At 41.9% G+C, this 21,003-nt stretch overlaps 1 protein-coding gene across 1 annotated transcript in view; it reads right to left on the bottom strand.

Moving 5' to 3' along the window:
- The window catches only part of LOC124796139 (broad-complex core protein isoforms 1/2/3/4/5-like), an 85,970-nt gene that overhangs the window by 19,619 nt on the left and 45,348 nt on the right, over positions 1–21,003 (bottom strand). The window contains exon 3 of the mRNA XM_047260231.1: positions 17,778–17,993. Coding sequence (XP_047116187.1) covers positions 17,778–17,993 — 216 coding nt within the window. The remainder of the gene's footprint in view (positions 1–17,777; positions 17,994–21,003) is intronic.

A 21,003-nucleotide genomic window follows, 5' to 3' on the forward strand; every position in this document is an offset into this window, starting at 1 on the left:
TCTGTGTGCCACACTGAAGTGTCTGGGGGTACCAGTATTCAAGAGGCAAAGGTCAAGTTGTGCCAGTAAGTTTTCAAGGTCTTTACCGTAGCCAGTGATCATGGTTCCATACCACAAAGGGTTATAGGTGTTGAAATCACCCAAGATTAGAAAAGGTGGGGGGAGCTGTGAAACCAATGCAAACAATATGGTCTGAGATATGGCACCACTGGGAGGGAGATTAACACTGCAGATGGTAATATCCTGAAACACCCTTACTCGAACAGCCACAGCCTCCAAAGCTGTCTTAAGAGGTACATTTGCTATATAGTGTGTCCAGAAAATACGTGCAAACTCCGCCTGACACCCTGTCATGTCCAGTATGATTCTTATAATATCCCTGGTATCCACAAAGTGCTGGGGTCCATGGGAAACGAGGTCTCCTGATGGGCAATGAAAAACACTTAAAAGATGTTGTAGCCCAGCCAGGTGATGGAAAAAACTGCTACAAATCCACTGAAGACTAATGTTGTTGATGTACTGTGATGCCACGAAGGGACCAAGGAGGTAGGTTATGCTCTAAGATCAGCTGCTGCCACTGGCTAAGGGTTTATAGTATCCATATACATAGGTTCTGGGTTCTATTGTGTGGTGTGAACCAGGGCCTCAGGGGCTGCCAGAATCCGCACCTCAGCCAGGGGAATGGAACAGGCACGACCTGGTGGCGTGGGAGCCACTGGAATGTCCTCCTTCTTTGAGGATTTTCTTTTCTTGTCTTTCCTCTGCTTAGAGGGCTTCTCTGAATCAGATTCAGTTAAAGATGATGATCTTGAAGTCCTGCGACTAGCAGTCTGTGGCTCCTTCAGCCACTGGCTGGTGTCTGGATGAAGACTGATGGAATCCTTGGAAGGAAGTGATCCGAGGATCCCCTTTCTGGCAAAAGAAGCCAGAGGAAGGTGATTCATCTCTGGCTGGGAGGTGGAGACCAATGTCCCTGGTGAGTGGAAAACCACTGATCCCAAAGTAAGTGCGGGGGAAGCAGCAAGAGGGGAGCCCCCAGCCATCAAGGGGGCAGGAATTGTTTGAGCTGACCTGAGGACCCACTAGAGGAGGAGTAACAGGTGGGAGTACCATCGCCAAAGGGGGTGTAGTCATGGCTCTAGCATATGACACTGTTGTACATGCTGGGTGCAACCGGTCATACTACTTCTTGGCTACTTGGTAAGTTAATTGGTCCAGAATCTTGTCTTCTTGTGTCTTCTTCTCTCTCTCCAGAAAACAGTGCATGGGTGAGCAGGAAGAATGCAGTGCAAAGACATGTTCCCAAATTTCAAGCACTTGAAGCACCACACGGGAGGCAGAACGTATGGTCTCACATCACATTGGTTTCACATTGCATCGGTATACCATCATATCGACCTTCCAGGCAATGCATCACTCCCAAAGGCCAGAATGAAGACACTAGTAGCAAACCTATTGTCCTTTGGCCCCCTTTGTACACGATAGACAAAGTATACAAAACTTGTCATCAGATTGTAAGAGCAGGTCTCTGTGGAAAATGATGGCCTGAACCATATTAAGACTTTTTTGGGGAGTGACAGACACCAGTATGTAACCCAGCTTGTTACAAGTGAGCAGTGAGCAGTTCCCGTGACTGGGCAGAGGATGCTGTTTTGATCAAAATTGAACCACTCTTCACTTTGGAGATAGCTGCAACTTTCCCAAACTTGTCCTCTATAGTTTCTACAAAGAGCAAAGGCTTTGTGATGAAGAAGGAATCTCCATCAGTCCCTGCGCAAACTAAGTATTGGGGTAAGTATTTCTCTGCCGGCTGCTTAGGACTACATTCCTTCCATGGCATAGTCAGGTAAGGGCACACTTTAGGGTCATATCTCTCTGCACTGAAAGAGAATGTCCTTTCACAGAGACTGCTGGGGCCGTGTGGCCATCAGCGGGAGATAACTTCATCCACTTCATTTGTGGCTCATCCACCATGGTGCCACCCACTCCCAACAGGGAGTCTCCCCATAGACGCCACCCAGTCTCACCAACAGCCACCTGGCCAGTAATCCACTGCTTGGAGTCCCCATGCTCCAGTCACTATAGGCACAGACTAATTGACATAAATGGGGAGTTTTCAGTTCAGGCACCAACAATGCGACTGCAATGGCTAACATACTGAGTTTTGGGTGTATTACCTTATTAAAGTGAAGGGTCCAAAGATAGAAAGGCACATAGGTGTAGCACACACTGTATTGGGCGACCTCGCCTGCACGACATGCACTTTTGGAGAATTTTGAAAATTGGTGGCAGGTCAAACCAACAATGAGGACCAGGTGTTTATTTAATGAAAAGTTGTAGCAAATGCCGGAAATGGAAAGTCGAGTCCCAATCACAAACCAGGTCCACATAAGGACTGTATCAAGAAAACCATCCAATGAAGAGGGAAAGGGGAAGGGGATAGTGGAAGTATAAGCTTGTACCACACAAAGGAAGTAATGCTGCAGAGGCTGGGGCCCCGTGTTAGCTAACCATGTACTCAAAGAAGAGTTGTGAGTTCCCTGGGGATGGGGGAGGGGGGACAGACAGAAATGGGAGCCACAGGAAAGGGTCTAGGCAGAGGTACTTTGCATGGTATCTTTGAGCTGGCACTCCGACAAAGTTACAGACTGGGAGATGTACCAAAAGCTGAGGTCATTGACTTACAGTGCAGGGCTGATAAGAGATCTAATGGAGGTCACTATCACAGAGCCTGAAAACACAAAACACTGACAGGAGGCAGCGCTGTTGCCAGCTTCCACTGTGAAGCTCAAACGGTTGAGCCCAAAACAAGTCATCTACACAGTTATGACATAGTCATATAAAAAAATCAGGTTATATGACTGGTTGAGGTAGATGAACAAAGAGGCTGTGCCAAACCAACTGCAACTGTCAGGGATCTTCTTTCGCAGAGGTAAGTAAAATGTGATGGTGCCAAGTGGCATCATTTGCTTTATCCAGGTTTAATAAAAAGACTGCAATGAGGTGTGGGAGTTTAGAAAAAAGTTTGCTGGATTACTATTTCTAACCTAATATGAGGGTCAGTTGTGGATCACCCCTGATGGAACTCACACTAATATGGGGACAAAAGATCCTATGATTCGAGAACCCAGCATAATTGTCAAGTACCTGTCAATGGGTGGTCAGTTTTTGCCTGGCTTAAAGATAGGGATGACGATACTGTTGCTGTCACGCCTGTGAAAGTAAATACTTTCTAGCCAAATACAAGTGAAATCACTGAGTAGATGGAGTCTTTGGGTCACATTCAGATGTTGAACCACCTGATTACGAATCAAACCAGGCACAGGTGCTGTACTGTGTGATGACGTAAGAGCCTGAAGCAACTTTGAGTCAGTGAAATGGTCACTATATAATTCCGTGTGGCAGGAAGGGGGTTGGGGAGGATGAAGGATTGTCATTTATGCATTCTGAAGGTCATCTGGTCTGAAAAGAATGCTGCTGCTGTCACCACCTAAATTGCAAGATGTTCAAGAAGGAGCCCGATGTGTTCGTACAAATACCACCCTGAAGGGAGACTCAAAACAGTTGTTGATCCTGGTGGCGCAGTAAACTATGAGCTTTGTCTGTATCTGGCATGAAGAACCATACATTCCCAGGAGGAGATGTAGCACTCCCAGCATCCCTTCCTGCTGTATTTTTATGATAGCGAGTCTCTTAAAATTGAGACGGGTGATCTGAAGCAAGCCACCTTAGTCAGTGCAGGGACTTTGATAATCCTGAGTAGCTGTTGCAATGTCTTTTAGTTCACCATGGCATCTGCTGGCAGCAGAGGGGGGTCCTGCAGAAAAGGGGAATAGGAGTTCCAGCAGTGTGGGTGATCGTGTCTGAGATGTCGTCCATAACTTCATCAATGCAAGCTGAAAGAGAAGCGGTGAGGGTGACAACAGAGATATACAGCCACCAGTTGGCTCTTTGCAGAGCTCAATATGTGACTGGTCCATTTTGCAGTGGCAAAGAAGTGATAGGATCACCAGAAAGTGGTCACTGTCGCAAAGATCATTCATCAGTCATTTCAGCAAAGCCATGAGATTGCAGGAGGAGATGGTAAGCTTGATTACTGCCGAAAAGGAGCCATGAGCTGCAGTGAAGTGGATAGGAGTATGTTGGAGGGATGCTGAAATCCCAAAGTAAGAGAAAACTGGGGAGAGTTGTTGCACTAAAGTGTTCACCTCAAGGCAAGTAAGTTTGCCTGTATGCAAACAACTGTTACAAATGGTGATGACTGGTGGCGTGTAAACTCACACTGCTGTAGCTTCCAAAACGGTACTGAGGGGAATTCATTTACTGATGCAATTCTTGAGAACAAACGTACAGACCTCTCCGGATGCTCTCTAGGGGTCCATACAGTAGTTGCACTTCTGGAAGGCGATAGTTACAGGAGAAACACTCAGAAATGAAAAAATGAGGAAAAAGAAAGCAAGCAAGCAGCAGTCATGTATCAACAAAACCGAGACAGAAAGAAAAAAGTAGAAAGTAGGAAGGAAAAAGGCCTTCTTATTCAGTTGTGCATAATACATAGCTACAGATTTACTTAGTTCTCATATTATGTTTTTTTTGTTACTTATTCTCTTCAGTTTTCTTTATCTTCAGTAACTTCTATGGAAGCCACACTAGCCAAAACAGTAAGTTGGTCAGTCAAGATATGACATTATGTAAATACCAGCTTTTAAATCACTCCGAAAGTTGTCAGCCACTGTTATTAAAACACACACACACACACACACACACACACACACACACACACAGAGAGAGAGAGAGAGAGAGAGAGAGAGAGAGAGAGTTAAAAAACAAGTTCACAGTTGTAAAATTATAGGGTAAATTAAGTAAATAAAAATTACCTTCATTAAACAAATTACATAAGATAGAATTAAATTACAGCCACAGATACTTGTCATCACATTTCTCACATTTCTTACTTGTATTCATATCTTTAAAGGACACAAGCACCAAGTGCTGATGACTTCTGGAACTCCATCACTTGAGCAATACCTTACTTATAAGTCTTACACCTAACTGTTAACACTGGGAAGCTGTACTTCAATAGGTCTTCAGTTTAAAATTCTTTGAAAGATATTACAGGTGATATTGAGTGGCACTTCATGTTTTTGACCAGCACTGATTGGTAGTAACAAATTTTGTGCAAACAAATTGCTGAGAAAAACATGCAGTATATGCTGGTCTCTGTCTTGCTACACTGCAATGCTGAGATAAGAAAACTGCAGAAAATTGCCCCCGCTAGTGCCTAGGAAAAACTGATCTTTTATATTCAGTATTTTTCTTTGCAACAAGCACAAGAGTGACGCAATGCAGGCAGTTTCTACACTGAAAACATAGTGTAACAAGCACAATTCTCTCTTTTTCCCCAGTTACTGTTAAACTTACTAGTTAAGATCATTTGCAATAGGATACTACTAAGTACTGTAACCACAGGGCAGCTACACATTGCAGCAATATGTGTGATTTGTTGTGCATCTACATGGATTTTCTCACCTTACCACGAAATCATTGTTGTACTTAGCATAGCTTTGTGCTTTCTGTTGCCTGTGCAGAATACTATGAGGGTTATCCAGAAATTAAGAACCTTCACACCATTTTTCCCATGAAAAACTTTATTAGCAACAGGCGCAGCAATGTTTGAGCATTTTTTTGACATAATCATCACAAGAATTATACACATATCATGTTGTGAGATCAACTTTTGTATTCTTATGTCACAGAAGCCTGCTGCCTGAGAATGGAATTAGCAAACAACAGTCTTCTTCAGTTCTTGGTAATTACAAAAATGCTGGTAGGAAGACTGGGATTTCGTGGGGTGGGGGGGTGGGGGTGGGGGCGAGGGGGCGGGGAAGAGACTGTACAGTGGATGATCATTGAACAGCTCCCAGCTGAACTTCTTCAGAATAGTAGATGTGCACCAAGATGTATGAGGGCAAGCATTGGCGTGGATCACCACAATGCCTGCATTGAGTGTTCTACACCTCTTGTTTTGAATGGCCCTTTGAAATTTCTGCAGTGTTTCACAGCACTGGTCAGTGTTCACTACTAATGGTCAGCATTTACTGCTAATGGTCAGCATTCACTGCTCCACCTCTGTGTAGAAGGGAATGACCAGAATGCTCTTCCTGTTCCACAACATAGAGAACATCACCTTCCACACAGAGACAATCTGAACTTCATCTTTATCAGAGATCCAGTGTCATGCTAATGCATAGACTGCTGCTTGGTTTCCAGAGTAAACTGAGCAACCTACATCTCTTTGGCTGTGACGATACTGTCGAGTAACTCATCACTGTCATCATTTTACTGCTGCAGAAGTGACAATGTGGCTTGTAAGTGATTCATTTTCTGTTCGGCTGTCAAGTTTTACAGCACTCACTTATTGATCAACAGGTTCTTTAGCAACTATTTTGTGCAATGACGATCATACCTGTGAAAAATGGTTGCTGATACCAATAGTCATGGAGTGACTGTTCTTCATAATGCACTGCTGCATCAGCTCCACTAGATCACCACTGACGAGAAATGGTTGCCTCAAACCTCTCCAGTATGTACACTTCTTTGACCTTCAGTAAATTATCTCCTCCAGTACTGCATCATCCTTTTCCTAATGAACTTTGGACCTTATATCTGATGATTAATTTAGATAGGCAGTATGCTTAGTGCTTTAAGAAACTTTATCACAGATTGAACATTGTAGTTGGCATGACAAGACAAAGAGGCACTTTTTTCAACAACTGCTGCAGCACTACTTAACAACGGTCTAGACTTGTCCAGCCATTGTACAACTGTTCGTCTTCATTTCTGTATGACTTTAATAACTGTTTAGTACTAGTGACTATGGCTTTACTCTGGTAACAATTAATTCTAGACTGTCTCGTTATTGCACCAAGTAAGTATTTTACTTGGTTAGGTACCACTTCAATATTCGTACTTAACAACACAAAGCTGTATGTAAATTACAACTACTAACCTGTATTCTGTTTTATAATTCAGTGGTTTGACAGTGCAGTCATCACTGGCAATGTAACTTAAATGAGATATTACACCTGAAAAGTTCAAGGGAAATTTCATTTTCATTTTAGCATTTTCTCCTTTTTCAAATGCTTACTGCCCATTGGTGAGGATGCTATACACAAAAGTGATACTAAGAGGAAGATAAGCAATAGGAGTTACAAGTAACAAAATTTGGCAACTTCTCTACTGTAATCCATATAGCTCTATGACTATCCTGGGACCTGGAACACTGTACTCAAAGCCATTTGCAGGCTGTTTTTTTAACTGCTTCCAACACAACAAAAATATAATTTTCAATATTTCGCATAATTATTGACTGAATTTAAAATATTGTCCTAATCTACTCATTAACAAGTATAATCTTATGTTGAAAGTCTAACACAATAACACAAGTAGGGAGTGACGGCCTTTGTAGTCTGGTCCCTTCAACCCCCACAAATCAACCAATAACACTAGTATTAAACAGTGAGAAACTGAGTGTGTGTCTGGAGACAATGTAACTGATAGTGTGCAAAGGCCCAGACTTTATTCATACAGTGTCTGTGAATGAGAGCGCTTAGTGCCTTCCAACAAACTTTACACATAATTTCAAACCTTTTTGAAACTTCCTGCCTGACACCCTCCACAAAATGATGTAAGAATACAAGTTTACTGCTTATTACCTTTCTGCTGTTCTTGCAGTAAAACAGCAGCATCAGGTGTGACATTTTAATTTATTACTTCTTTACTAGTAACACTATTCACAACACAGTTTGCAAACAGTATTCACTTAGACAACTGAATGTACCTGCACAACAGTATCGTTGTACAATACACAGTTCGAGAGATAAGACATCATAAACATTGATATGCGCAATAAACTAGCTTTTGCTTGAAAAGCATCGCACATTACTCAGATTACATTTATCCAGCGTTTCATAAAGAGACCACTTAGCAATTTCTAGCAAACTTTAAGCATAACTTCAAACCTTTCCTACAACTTTTCTTGCTTGCATGAGTAAAGCAAATATTTAAGACATTAAAGCTTTTGGCCATTAAGGCCTTTGTCAGCAGTACACACACTCACTCACACACACACACACACACACACACACACACACACACACACACACACACATAAACGCAACTTGCACACACATCAGCAGTCTCAGAGAGCTGAGACCACACTGCGAACAGCAGCACCAGTGCATGATGGGAGTGGCGACTGGGTGGGGGTAAGGAGAAGGCTGGGGTGGGGAGGGAGAGGGATAGTATGGTGGGAGTGGCAGACAGTCAAGTGTTGCAGTTTAGATGGAGGGCAGGAGAGAACCAAAGACCAATACTGAACCTTGCTTAACTCAGTTCACTCCTCCATCCAATTGTGATACACCCCCACTGCCTCCAAACCATCCCCTGTTAACTTTCCAGAATTTTTTAACCTCGAACCTTGCCTCAGCATCATTCCCCAAATCCCTCAACATGCAAACTAACCTTACATCCGCAGAAAGAACCGCAGTCCACCATCTAAAAACTGATCCCGACCTTGTAATCCTACCTGCTGACAAAGGCTCCACCACCATTGTTTTGAACCGCAAGGATTACATGGCAGAAGGACTTCATCAGCTGTCAGATACTTCCACCTACAAACCATGCCACAGTGATCCCATTCCAGTAATCCAGCAGGATCTCCAGTCACTACTCAAATCCTTAGGCCCATCCCAGAACCATAAATGCTCAGAGCCATTATTTTGAGAAATGTCCTGCCCACTATCCTTCCCACCCCTCCTACCATGGCATTCCGTGTCCACCGAACCTACACAATATACTCGTCCATCCTTACACAACTCCCAATCCCTTACCTCATGGCTCATACCCCTGTAATAGACCTAGATGCAAGACCTGTGCCATACATCCTCCTACCGCCAACTACTCCAGTCTGGTCACTAATATCACCTATCCCACCAAAGGCAGGGCTACCTGTGAAACCAGTCATATGATTTACAGGCTAAGCTGCAACCTCTGTGCTTCATTCTATGTAGGCATGACAACCAACAAGCTGTCTGTCCGCATGAATGCCCACCAACAAACTGTGGCCAAGAAACAAGTGGACCACCCTGTTGCTGAACATGCTGCCAAACATGATATCCCTCATTTTCATCACTGCTCCACAGCCTGTGCCATATGGATCCTTCCCACAAACACCAGCTTTTCTGAATTGCACATGTGGGAACTTTCCCTGCAATACATCCTACGTTCCCATAATCCTCCTGGCCTCAACCTTCGTTAGTCACTGTCCTCACCCATCCAGCCCCCTCCCTGTTCCCATTCCAGCACTACACAGCCGTCATTTCACCACCACACCCAGTCTTTTAATTTCTTTTATTTCTCTCCTTTCCGCTACTTACCCCCCCCCCCCCCCCCCCTCTCCGCACCTTCTCTCCTGCCCTCCGTCTAAACTGCAACACTTGACTGTCCGCCACTCCCACCATACTATCCCTCCTCCCCCTCCCCACCCCAGCCTCCTCCTTACCCCCACCAGTCGCCACTCCCATCATGCACGGGTGCTGCTGTTCGCAGTGTGGTCTCAGCTCTCTGAGACTGCTGATGTGTGTGCAAGTTGCGTTTATATGTGTGTGTGTGTGTGTGTGTGTGTGTGTGTGTGTGTGTGTGTGTGTGTGTACTGCTGACGAAGGCCTTAATGGCTGAAAGCTTTAATTGTGTGAATCCTTTTTTTATTGTGCCTATCGCAACTCTTCCTTCTCTGGTGTGGGCACACTCTATTTGGTGTATGCATAAAAACTGACACTTGCACTTGGGTTGACAACCACGCACTAACACAACACAGGCTCTAATGTTCTGTTGACTTAAAGTGTGAGTGTGGATCTGGGTTATATCGGCTTATTCCTCCAAATCACCTTCCACTTCTTTACGAGGTGACTTACTTGGAATTTGCAGCCACTCTTCTCTACTGAATAGCCAGCTGCTGAAAACCCTCTTGACTTCTTCTCCATCGAATAACGCTAGGTACAGGAATTTTTAAACTCTTTCTACTTATGAAATAAGTAGACATACAAACTTCACTTTTCGTCAACTAACGATGTATTTGACCTCCACACACAATAAAAATCTCACTTTCCACATGAATATGTAACTTCCTGCAAGTCTCTCTACAGTCTGACATTAGAAACAATTTGAGTTACAGTTAAAAGAAAGTTGGCTTGGATACCATGACCTTTCTTAACATGAATCATAAAATGAGTCTTGCCTCTAATGAGGTTGCGTCAAGAGTCTACAAGAGTACTTTTTCAATTGTTCTTGTTTTAATAACAATAGTCAATAACACAATAAGCACAGAGCTGCTTATAAACTCCATGGTTCTTCCTTACAAACTCCCTAAAACATCTATGGCTTGCCCGACAGGTACCTGTCGGTGCTGTCCGACCGTCACATCTACTTTCTTCTCCTGACTGATTTTAAACCTGCACACACTAAAATGTGATGCATAGTAGGTAGGATTCTACCATCCCACACTCATATCCAGAATATCGTGTGTTCAAGATGGTAGAAGCCTGAGTGGTTCTACAATTTACACAGAAATTCTCAAATCACTACAACGCCAGATAATGGCTGTGGTTGCTATAATAGCCCCCTCGGTGGGAGTGAAGAACCATCTTGAAAGTGTGCAGGGAAGTGCACATGACAGTCAGATCTCATGATGCGGTGTGGTACAGAAGCTGCTGGTGAAGGTGGTGCAGTTGTCAGGGTCACTCTGGGGCATAGGTGGGCACTGGATGAGCTGGAGGAGGAGGAGGCGGTGGTTATCAGTCCACAGGTTGTGGTGGCTCATGGAAAATTTAGGCTGTTTTCACTATGTCTACGGTGACTGTGTTACATTTTCCATTGAAGAGAATGTCTCTGGTGCGGTCTCCCCTGCTGACAATCTGATGTTGACCATTGTAGGACGGCTGGAGAGCCTGTCTGATGCTGTCCACTATATCACATGTGAGCGTAGCCTGAGGTCCTGGTGTGCAAACAGCTCTATGTGCTCTCTGAGATACCCAATGAGCACAGATGGGTCAATCTCTTGTCACGGGGTGGCTTCTAGGAAATTGCGGGGTGGTCTCAGTGTTTCCCCATATACTAGCTTTGCCAAGGAATCACCCAGGCTTGGTCTGTAGGTGTTGCGAAGCCCGAAGAGGACAACTGGCAGAGCCTAGTCTACAAAGTCACATGGCACATAAGGGCCACTTTTAGGATGCAGTGCCATTGATCTACCACTCTGTTGTTGGCTGGGTGGTAGCTGGTCGTCCGATGATGGCTCGAGCTACAAAGTGCTGCCAGTTTTATGAACAATTTAACTTAAATTGTCTGTCTCCATCGGTTATGACAGAGAGGGCAGCCAAACCATGATATTCAGTGCATTATGAAGGCCTGCGCAGTGGCCTAGAAAGTCTACCTGTAGCTGTCCGCAGACATGCTTTGCCACATTCAATATGATTCCATGTCCACTCAATAGTTGGAAAATCTGGACAAGATGCTGGCAGTGATGTTCTGGTGATGCGGAGAACACTAAGAGGTCATCCAAGTATGCAAAGCAAAACAGCAGACGGAGAAGCACTGAATTGATGAACTTCTGCCATGTCTGCACCGCATTCTCAGGACAAAAGTCATGAACTTGCTCTCAAATAAACCAAATGGTGTGATAATGGCTGTCTTTGGGATGTCCTTAGTTTGCCACCAGTATCTGTGTGGAGACCTTGGTGCCATGTCTGCACCGCATTCTCAGGACAAAAGTCATGAACTTGCTCTCAAATAAACCAAATGGTGTGATAATGGCTGTCTTTGGGATGTCCTTAGTTTGCCACCAGTATCTGTGTGGAGACCTTGGTGCCAACTAGTATACTGTGTACACAAGAGCCACTCAACACAGAGTTGTAGTTGTGAAGCAGACATATTGGTTATCTGTCAGGAATCATGCAGGTGTTACAAACTCTCTTGTCTCCACAAAACCACCATGCACCATACTTCTTAGGTACGAGGTGCAGAGGCGAAGACCAGGGGCTATCAGATGGATGCATAATGTCCTCTTTAATCATGTAATTGAACTCAGCCTATGCTATCTTCAATTAGTCTGACGCTAGTCTTCAGTGTCGGCAGATAAGTGGCCCCTCAGTTGTCTTGATTTGATAGGCAATGTTGTGTCAGACATCCTTCGGGATACCTGGTAGATTTGTTAATGCCAGAATGTCTTTCAGTAGTGTGGCATATTTGTTGTCAGCAGCGGTTATCAGCTGGGCTGATTGGATGGATGTCTGGTGCTGGAAGCCAGTGGCCATCAGCCCGATGGCCTGGTCTACAAGGCAGGCATTGGACATGTCTGGCAAAAGGTTACAGTAAGCCAAGAAATCCGCACATATAATTGGTTCACCCATTTCTGCCACAGTGAAATTCCATGGGAAGGCATGTCGGAGGTTGAAATCCAGCTCTATTCTGTGCAGGCTGTACACGAGATAGGTGAATAACTCGCAGCCGCCAGGCAGAATGTTGTATGTGTTCGGCACCAATGTAGCAGTATGCATAGATAATTACATAAATGGGAGCCAGTGCACATCAGGTGCTTACAGCCTGTGCACTGACTGCTGAAGAATTGGCGCTGTGATGTTGGCTGGAAATGATATGAAGAGCCTATGACCAATTGCCACCAGCATTTGGGTACGTGTACAGCTTGGTGCTGCATTGCGCACATTCCCTGAAGTGCCAATGGAAGTGGCAGATGTCTTCTGTGCATCAGATGTCAGTGCGGGTGAGAGAGATGCAGCTCTGCTGCGAGAGCACCTACTATCCCTTTGCCGGCTGCGATCTCCACCAACACCGCAACATGCTACCAGCTGACTAATCCGTCGTGTCAGCTAATCAACTTTCGCTACTAGTGCCTTGTACTAGGCATGTGCTACTATGGTGGTAGCACTCGTGCACAGCCCAGTTTGTACTGTAATGGGTGCAGGTGATACGGCGTCCAGTACTTTCTCGGCCAGTTCTGCCACAGCATCTACTGACATCTCTGACTGCATTGCAATAATTACTTTGATACAGGGAGGCAAGCAACTGCTCCAGATCATATGCAACAGCTGATGATGTACAGTACCTGCATCAATTCTGCTTCTAAAATACTGCAGGTACTGGGACGGTCTTCAGTCACCAATATACTCTTGGATCAGTACCTGTCAAACGTGCTCCATTTGAGATGCTAAAACATGGAAGATCAGTTCTGACTTCAAGTGGTTGTATGCATTCCCTTCAGGTGGTGCGACAATGATGTCTTTAACTTCTGCCACGTATTGCTGTTCCAATTGGCTCACCACCAATGTGAATTTAGAAGCACCTGCAGTCACACCAGAATAGAAAAAATTTGCCTCTACCTGGGCAAACCACAAGGCTGGGTTGTGCGGACAGAATGGTGGTAGCCTCACGGCTGGTCTGGGCATGGTTGGGTTCACAGTCTCTGGACTTTCATCCATTGTGTTGTTTACTTGTGTTACGTACGCACAGGCGATCGTCAGTTTGGCTCTTATTTATGAGCCTCTACTATGCCTGCTACAGGAATAACACATACCAGAATATCTTCAATACAACAGTGGAAATTTGACGTAGAACGTTAAATACAGAGCTCACATTGATTAATGCTAAATACTGGGCTCGCAAGACTAGGAATGCAAGAACAGATCAGTTGCACTTAGTGAGCTCGTTGTTTGCTTGCATTACTAGATACAATGTAGATAGGAACCCATAAAAAGAACAAAAAGAAGGCATAGAATAACCAACATACAAAATGTAACAAAACAAGGAATAAAAGTTCTGCACATAATGAGAGCAAAACATAGCATCTCTACTGGAATGCGAAGAACTATTTTGTGCATGTGCGAAAACTGACACTGACACTCGGGTTGACACTCTCACAGTAACACAACTCACGCCAGATGATGGCTGTGATACTACAATTGTACATACCCTATATGCTTTGCATCTCAGTGAGTGAATACGTGAGACAAGAGTGACAAGGGACCTCTGGTCGGAAAGTAAACTTTCCAGTACAAGGCGAAACATTTGATAATGTGTAAAATATCTATTTTTGTGTTCTTGTACGGTAAAGTAATTTACTTCATTCTGTACACATAGGTATATATCTGAAAGTTGTCTGAATCCCACAGGGGTCAATAAAATCATTAAAAGAAACTGAAGTTAGTCTTCTGAAAATTTCTCTCTTGTTGTTACATGGAAATAACATCGGCCCGACAAGAGGTCCCCTTCCTCCTAAATCTCGCAGCTACATATGCATTTCACATCTGGAACTGTGATGGCTTTAGAGCAAGAAAACGCTAATACAGAAACTATTAAAAAAACGAGATCCGGTCTGCAATTTGTTGCAAAATAAAGGGAGGTTTATAAGTGGATTATCAAAAATACTAAAGAAAATTTTGAAGATGGTTATAAAACTTATTCACAACACTTTTCACATGGACCAGCAAGTTCACATCATATAAAGTAACTCATTGCAGCATGGGCATATTTATTTCTTGGTCCCATTCAGAACTGGGATATTCTAGGTCATGTGTGAGACTGTGAACAAACGATTTAACTGTCTACTCCCAGAAAGTGATATAGTGTCGTTACTAGTCTTTTCCACAATTATCTGGCAAACCAAATAAAAATAGTAATATATACAAGAGAGAGGGAAGGAGAGCGAGAGAACTGTTTTGTTATTCATGCCAGTACTGCACATTAAATTTGCAAGTGACTGGTCATTTGGACTTAGACACAAAATTTAGGGTCACTTACCTCTCTTCCAAACAGGAATTGAGAAGTCTATACATAACAAATGTTAACTCTGCTGTTGCTACTGCATATGAAAATGGTGATGTAGTTGGGAACACATAATGACTGACTACATTTCTTGACAAATAGTAGTGCTAACAAAGTATCTCATATAACTAAATGAAACCACTTGGAGTTCAACATAAGTTACGAAGGTAACATACACTGCAAAATGGACACTGATGGAAATGAAGTTGTTCACCTCATCTTTCCTGAAGATAATGGATCTGTTGCAGTTTTTGGAGCAGTAATTCGAACAGAGATGACAAGAAAATGCTTTCATCTTTTTAAAAACAGCTGGACCCCTATTGCAGTGATGAATACAAAGACAATCTGTATCCTGAAGTAGAGTCAGAACCTGAACCAGAACGTAAAGTCAGTGACAATGGGGATCGTGAGGAACAACTGACCAGCTAGATATTCCAGAACTGAAGAGGAGGAGAAAACAAAAAACAGAGGGAAAAATGCTGTCTGTAAAACTCTAAGATCTTGAATCCCTTCTGATAAGTTTTTTTGAAGTACAAAACAAATCCTTTCACCACTATAAAATATGAGACCTCAGGGTTCTGTTTTTGGGGGTTTTGTGAATTCCAAATTTTAGGTGGTTCTAGGTCCATTAATGACTCCAAAATTAAAATTTGGTTTAAAAGATGCCATAAAATAGAATATCAATATTTTGCCAAATAAAGGTGTGCAGGGTTTATCAATTTTTCTTAATTTGGGGGCCAATTTATTTGGTTTTAAATTTTTGTATACTGTAATGTGCTACAGATCTGAAGCAGTTAACCTTTAATGTGTAATATTGACTTAAAGAATTCTGTACCATTTGAAAGAACATTTTAGCATAATATGTAGGTAGAATTTGTTTCATAAATATGTCAAATTAAACAATGGTAATAAAGTGGAATTTTAAAACTATCATGTCAAAACATCTGTTTTCCAGACCAAATATTCAACCTGTTATAATTCACTCCAATTTAGAGACAATTTTTTGTTTCTTTTACATGAACATGGAAATTGCAATAGCTCAAAACCCAAAATTTTCGGCAAGAGGTACCTTGCCACTTTTTGTCTCACATCATGCCATTTCATTCCTTTAACAAAGGAGAATTATCATGAAAGAAGTCCTGCTAACCTTTCTAATAATGGTAGTGAAGCTATGTGATGAAAGCACATGATAAGGCGTGATTTTAAATGGAGAATTACCCAAGGAATAACTAATGACACTGAGAAATTTGACACTGATATCTCCAGCTTAATTCACATACGCTTGTAACCGCTTCACACCACAGAATTAGACAATGATGTATCTGCAAGAGCAGGTTAACAGCAGGAACAAAATTTTAGTTTGATATGACAAACAACATACAAATGAAAAAAGTTTGTAAAAGTTAAACCCGTTTGTGTGTGTGTGTTGCTGTCGCTTGGTGAGTGGATTTTTTAACCAATCCATTTACCAGGTGTACCGGTATGAATTGAGCGTTAAGATACAAATGTGTCGATAGGGAACATTTGTTGTGAACAAGCCTTAATTTTGTTTTGTTTTGTTGGTATGACATCTGTCAAAGATATTTAGTATACATCAAGTCATGGAACAAACAATATCATATGTTTTCATCGTGTTAACAATGTCGAATTTTGTACCAGAAAGTGATGATTTGCAGAAAGCATTAATTTTTTGTTTTCATTTGAAAAAAAGTGCTGCAGAGTCACATTGAATGCTTGTCGAGGCATATGGTGATCATGCTCTATCGGAAGCAACATGCAAAAGATGGTTTCAACAGTTAAGAAATAATGATTTAGATGTAAGAAATGAAGAACATGAAAGACCACCAAAAAAGTTCGAAGATGCTGAATTGCAAGCAATATTGGATGAAGATGATACTTTGAGTCAGAAGCAAACGGCAACAATGCTAAATGTTGCAAAACAAACAATTTCTGACTGTTTGAAAGCTATGGGAAAGATCGAAAAGTGTGGAAAATGGGTGCCACATGAATTGAATGAAAGACAGATGGAAAAGCGAAAAATCATTTGTCAAATTTTGCTTCAAAGACATGAAAAAAAATCAATTTTGCATAGAATTGTTACTGGCGATGAAAAATGGATTTATTTTAAGAATCCTAAACGGGAAAAATCATGGGTTAATCCGGGAGAACCATCAACATCGACTTCAAAACCAAATCGATTCGGTAAGAAGACAATGCTCTGTGTCTGGTGGGATCAGAAAGATGTGGTGTATCATGAGCTTCTAAAACCTAGTGAAACTGTGAATACTAATCGTTACAGAAAAAAAAAAAATGATCAATTTGAACTATGCATTGACCGAAAAAAGACCAGAATGGGCCAGAAGACATGGCAAAGCAATTTTTTTACATGACAATGCACCTGTACACAAAGCAAAACTTGTTCCAGATACAATCAAAACACTTGGCTGGGAGCTGCTACCCCACCTGCCATATTCACCAGACTTGGCCCTTCCGACTACCATTTGTTTTCATCAAAGGGACACGCATTGGCTGAAGAACACTTCGATTCCTACGAAGAAGTCGAAAATTGGGTGTCTGATTGATTTGCTTCAAGAGATGAACATTTCTATTGGCGTGGTGCCTACAAATTGCCAGAATGGTGGTCAAAATAAATAGAAAGCAATGGTCAGTACTTTGAATGAAATGTTTTTACTTTTCAATTCAAAATTAGTGTTTCATTTTCACAAAAGAAACGCTCATTTCATACCGGTACACCTGGTACATTATAAACAATATACAAAGCTCTTTCTTCTCCTCAATTTTTTATCAACTGTAAGAATTGTTCATTTTTGTGGCACCACTATATATTGACCTGCTACATTTCTTGTTCACATTTATTTCCTTACCTGTGAGGACAGTGCAGGTTCAGGTGATGCAGGGGTACTGCACGTCAGACCTTGAATTTTAAGGGTTTCTGCTATCCTCAAAAATCCTTGCATTGCTTCTGTGTTTATGGTAACTTCACCATGATACATAAAATGAATTAACGCTTCAAGATCATCATATCTCACATTTGTAAGTATAATTATTGGGTGTGGATGCTTGTTTTCTTCAAATAGGTCCTGAAAAAAAATGAAATATTAAAAATGACAATATTATGAAAAGGATAGATTGCTATTCATCATATGGTGGAAATGATGAATCACAGACAGGCACAACAAAAAGACTGCTATAACTAAGCTTTCGGCCAGAAGGACTGCTTCTAAATAAGACACGATATATACACAGATTCACACAAACACCTGTGCAATTCAGAAAAGCTAGTGTTAATAGGAAGGATACAGATGGCTCAGGCTATGATGTGTGGTCATTGAAGTGAAGAACTTTGTGTTGGGCAGTGTTCTAAGCAACTTGGTGGTCCAGCTGGTTCTTGACCACAGCTTGTCAGTGGCCATTCATGTGGATATACAGCTGGTTGTTGTCATGTCCACACAGAACACAGCACAGTGGTTGCAACTTAGCTTGTAAACCACATGACTGCTTTCACAGGTAGCCTTACCTTTGATGGGATAGGTTATGCTTGTGGCTGGACTGAAGTATGTGGTTGTGTGGCGGAGGTTGCATGGGACAGGTCTTGCATCTAGGTCTGTTACAGGGGTATGAGCCATGATCCATGAGGCAAGGGTGTGTAGGTTCATTGGGTGGCAGAATACTACTGTGGGAAGGTTGGGAAGGATAGTGGGTAGGACATTTCTTATTTCTGGGCATGACAAGAGGTAGTCTAAATTCCATCCTGGACTTCCCATTGTTTGAAAAAATTGAAATGAATAGATAACATTTCCAACAGGTATGAATTAATAATATCTTGAATGCTAGATATTCCACAGTCTTCACAATGACACAACAGAGCTGCATTCCTAACTTTAATGGTCATCGAATCTTTGGCAATGACTGGGGGCATAGACAACCTAATAATATATATTTAATGGACAGGAAGCTGACAGCTGGGAGGGAGAGGAAGCAATGGAATGGGATTGTAATGTGGCACCAGCATGCCTTCCACATTACATGTAGGACACATTATTTTTGAGGATGAAGGATTTATTATGAAGTCTTCTGTTGCATATGCTTCCATATGCTGCTCTAAGCAAAATTTCTGAATGTTTATGTTCTTAAATTTATGACAATTCTCGAAGAATATGGCACCTTCTTCTTCTCCATCTATGCTTTACAAAAGTGACATGTTAACCTAAATTCTGCGACACTTAACACATCTGTACCAAAGGTTACATGATTTTCAGAGAGGCAGGTTACATCAACTAGATTTGAAGACTACAGCAATGCAGGCAAGAAATTCATTAATTTAATATTTTGATACAATGACAGCCGGCCTTTCACATTTCTTTGACAATAAAGGGTGAAGGGTAGAACTAAATTTCTACTGATTGATGAAAAATTGTAACCAACAGCTCTTTGCACAGGTGCATTATGCCAAGATTATATTTATTTTCTCTCTCCATCTGAAGATTCACTTCAATCTTAACTTCTCTTAAAATTTTGTTTCCTTCTGTCCTTCCTATCCTGCACTTGTAATAACTGGTATTTTCTTGACAGTGCCTCCATCCTTAAGTTATCTGCTTTTGGCTCAACTTATTCACTTTTTCCTTTCTTGCTCATGTGAAGGTAATACGCAGCATAATGCCATCTACTGATGCAATCAACAGGAATCATACTAAAATGTGATCCTGTACATGACATAAGCAGCCATTCTAACACCAAATTAAATCTCCTGTCAGAGTGCAAATGAGGTTGGTCATGGTGTCTCAGAACAGACACAAACACAACATTAATATGTCTTGATACTGATGCAGTCTTTACCAGGTCACACACTAGATTATTCTCTGGATCTCTGCCAGTATTATTGTCTGGCCCACCCACTGTAATCACAGTGTCATCATTGATGAAGTCTTTAAAACATGATCCTAAATCCTCTGTCACTTGACCAAGACCAGCACTAGGTTTAAAACAATTTGTGATCTGGTATTCTGATCCTTGTTCATCCTCAAAAAGTTGGTCCCCATCTCTAGAGATGAGAACTAACTAAACACAAATTTCTCTTTATTGACTTCCCTTCATTCTTACCTTTCAATTTATTACTGAAAGTCTGTTGTGTCCTCCCTACAGCTACACCTCCCTGAGACTCAGTTTCTAACTGAAGCAACAGGTCAAACTTATTTTTCACGTTCACCAAAATGTGATTAGATGAAGTTCTAAACCAGTTTCTTCTGTTACCTGTTGTCATTTCTCAGTTCTCTTTACCCTTGTCCCTCTTTAACTCATCCAGATCTTTCCTAGCCTTGTCTAATTCTGCCTGAAAAGCAACTATTTTCCCTTACTGTTTCACTATGTTTCTATCCCTACTACCCAGCCTACACAACCACTCAAGAGTTATTTACTTCCCCAATTCCCAAGCCACTACTGTGACACCAGTGGAAAAAACTATAGCATCCATCACACCTTACCACAGAACTAACAATCCTGTGGCAAATTATTAACTTTACATGGATGGGCTTCATAGTCATATAGTACTTCGTTCAACACTATAATCACATTGACTGCAGAAATTATTTTTACTGTTGCAACTTTGGCCTTAAGACCATTATCAAGTGGTGCACTACAAAAAGACTGTGGTTTGACACAGGTGTAACTCCAGAAATCCTCCAACATGTACATATCATTGTCATATCCGAGCCTTTTTTACTTTTAACATCCTTCACATGTGTTCCAATAAACCACTGTTTACAAGGGAAATGAGGCATTTCAGGCAGGCAAACTTCCTTAAATTACAAAAGCCAAATGAATTCCACAAGGAGGAAAGGGTTGACAACCAATATGATCTTTCACGATTTCATCTGAAGAGAAAAACCAGGTAAGATGAAGAGTAAAAATAAAGCAGGCATTAAAAAGCAATAAAGTACCTTGATGTGGGGGAAGTACAGCCTTGAAAACAAATACAGCCCACCCAAAAGAAAATCTTGTGATGACAGGTCAGCTTCCGCATCCAACCAGAAACCTCTCCTTTTCTCTGTAGAAGATTGACTGAATGCTTGTGTCACTGAATGGTAAAAGTAA

This window comes from Schistocerca piceifrons, chromosome 4 (assembly GCF_021461385.2).
Source record: "Schistocerca piceifrons isolate TAMUIC-IGC-003096 chromosome 4, iqSchPice1.1, whole genome shotgun sequence".
Classification (NCBI taxonomy): Eukaryota; Metazoa; Arthropoda; class Insecta; order Orthoptera; family Acrididae; genus Schistocerca; species Schistocerca piceifrons.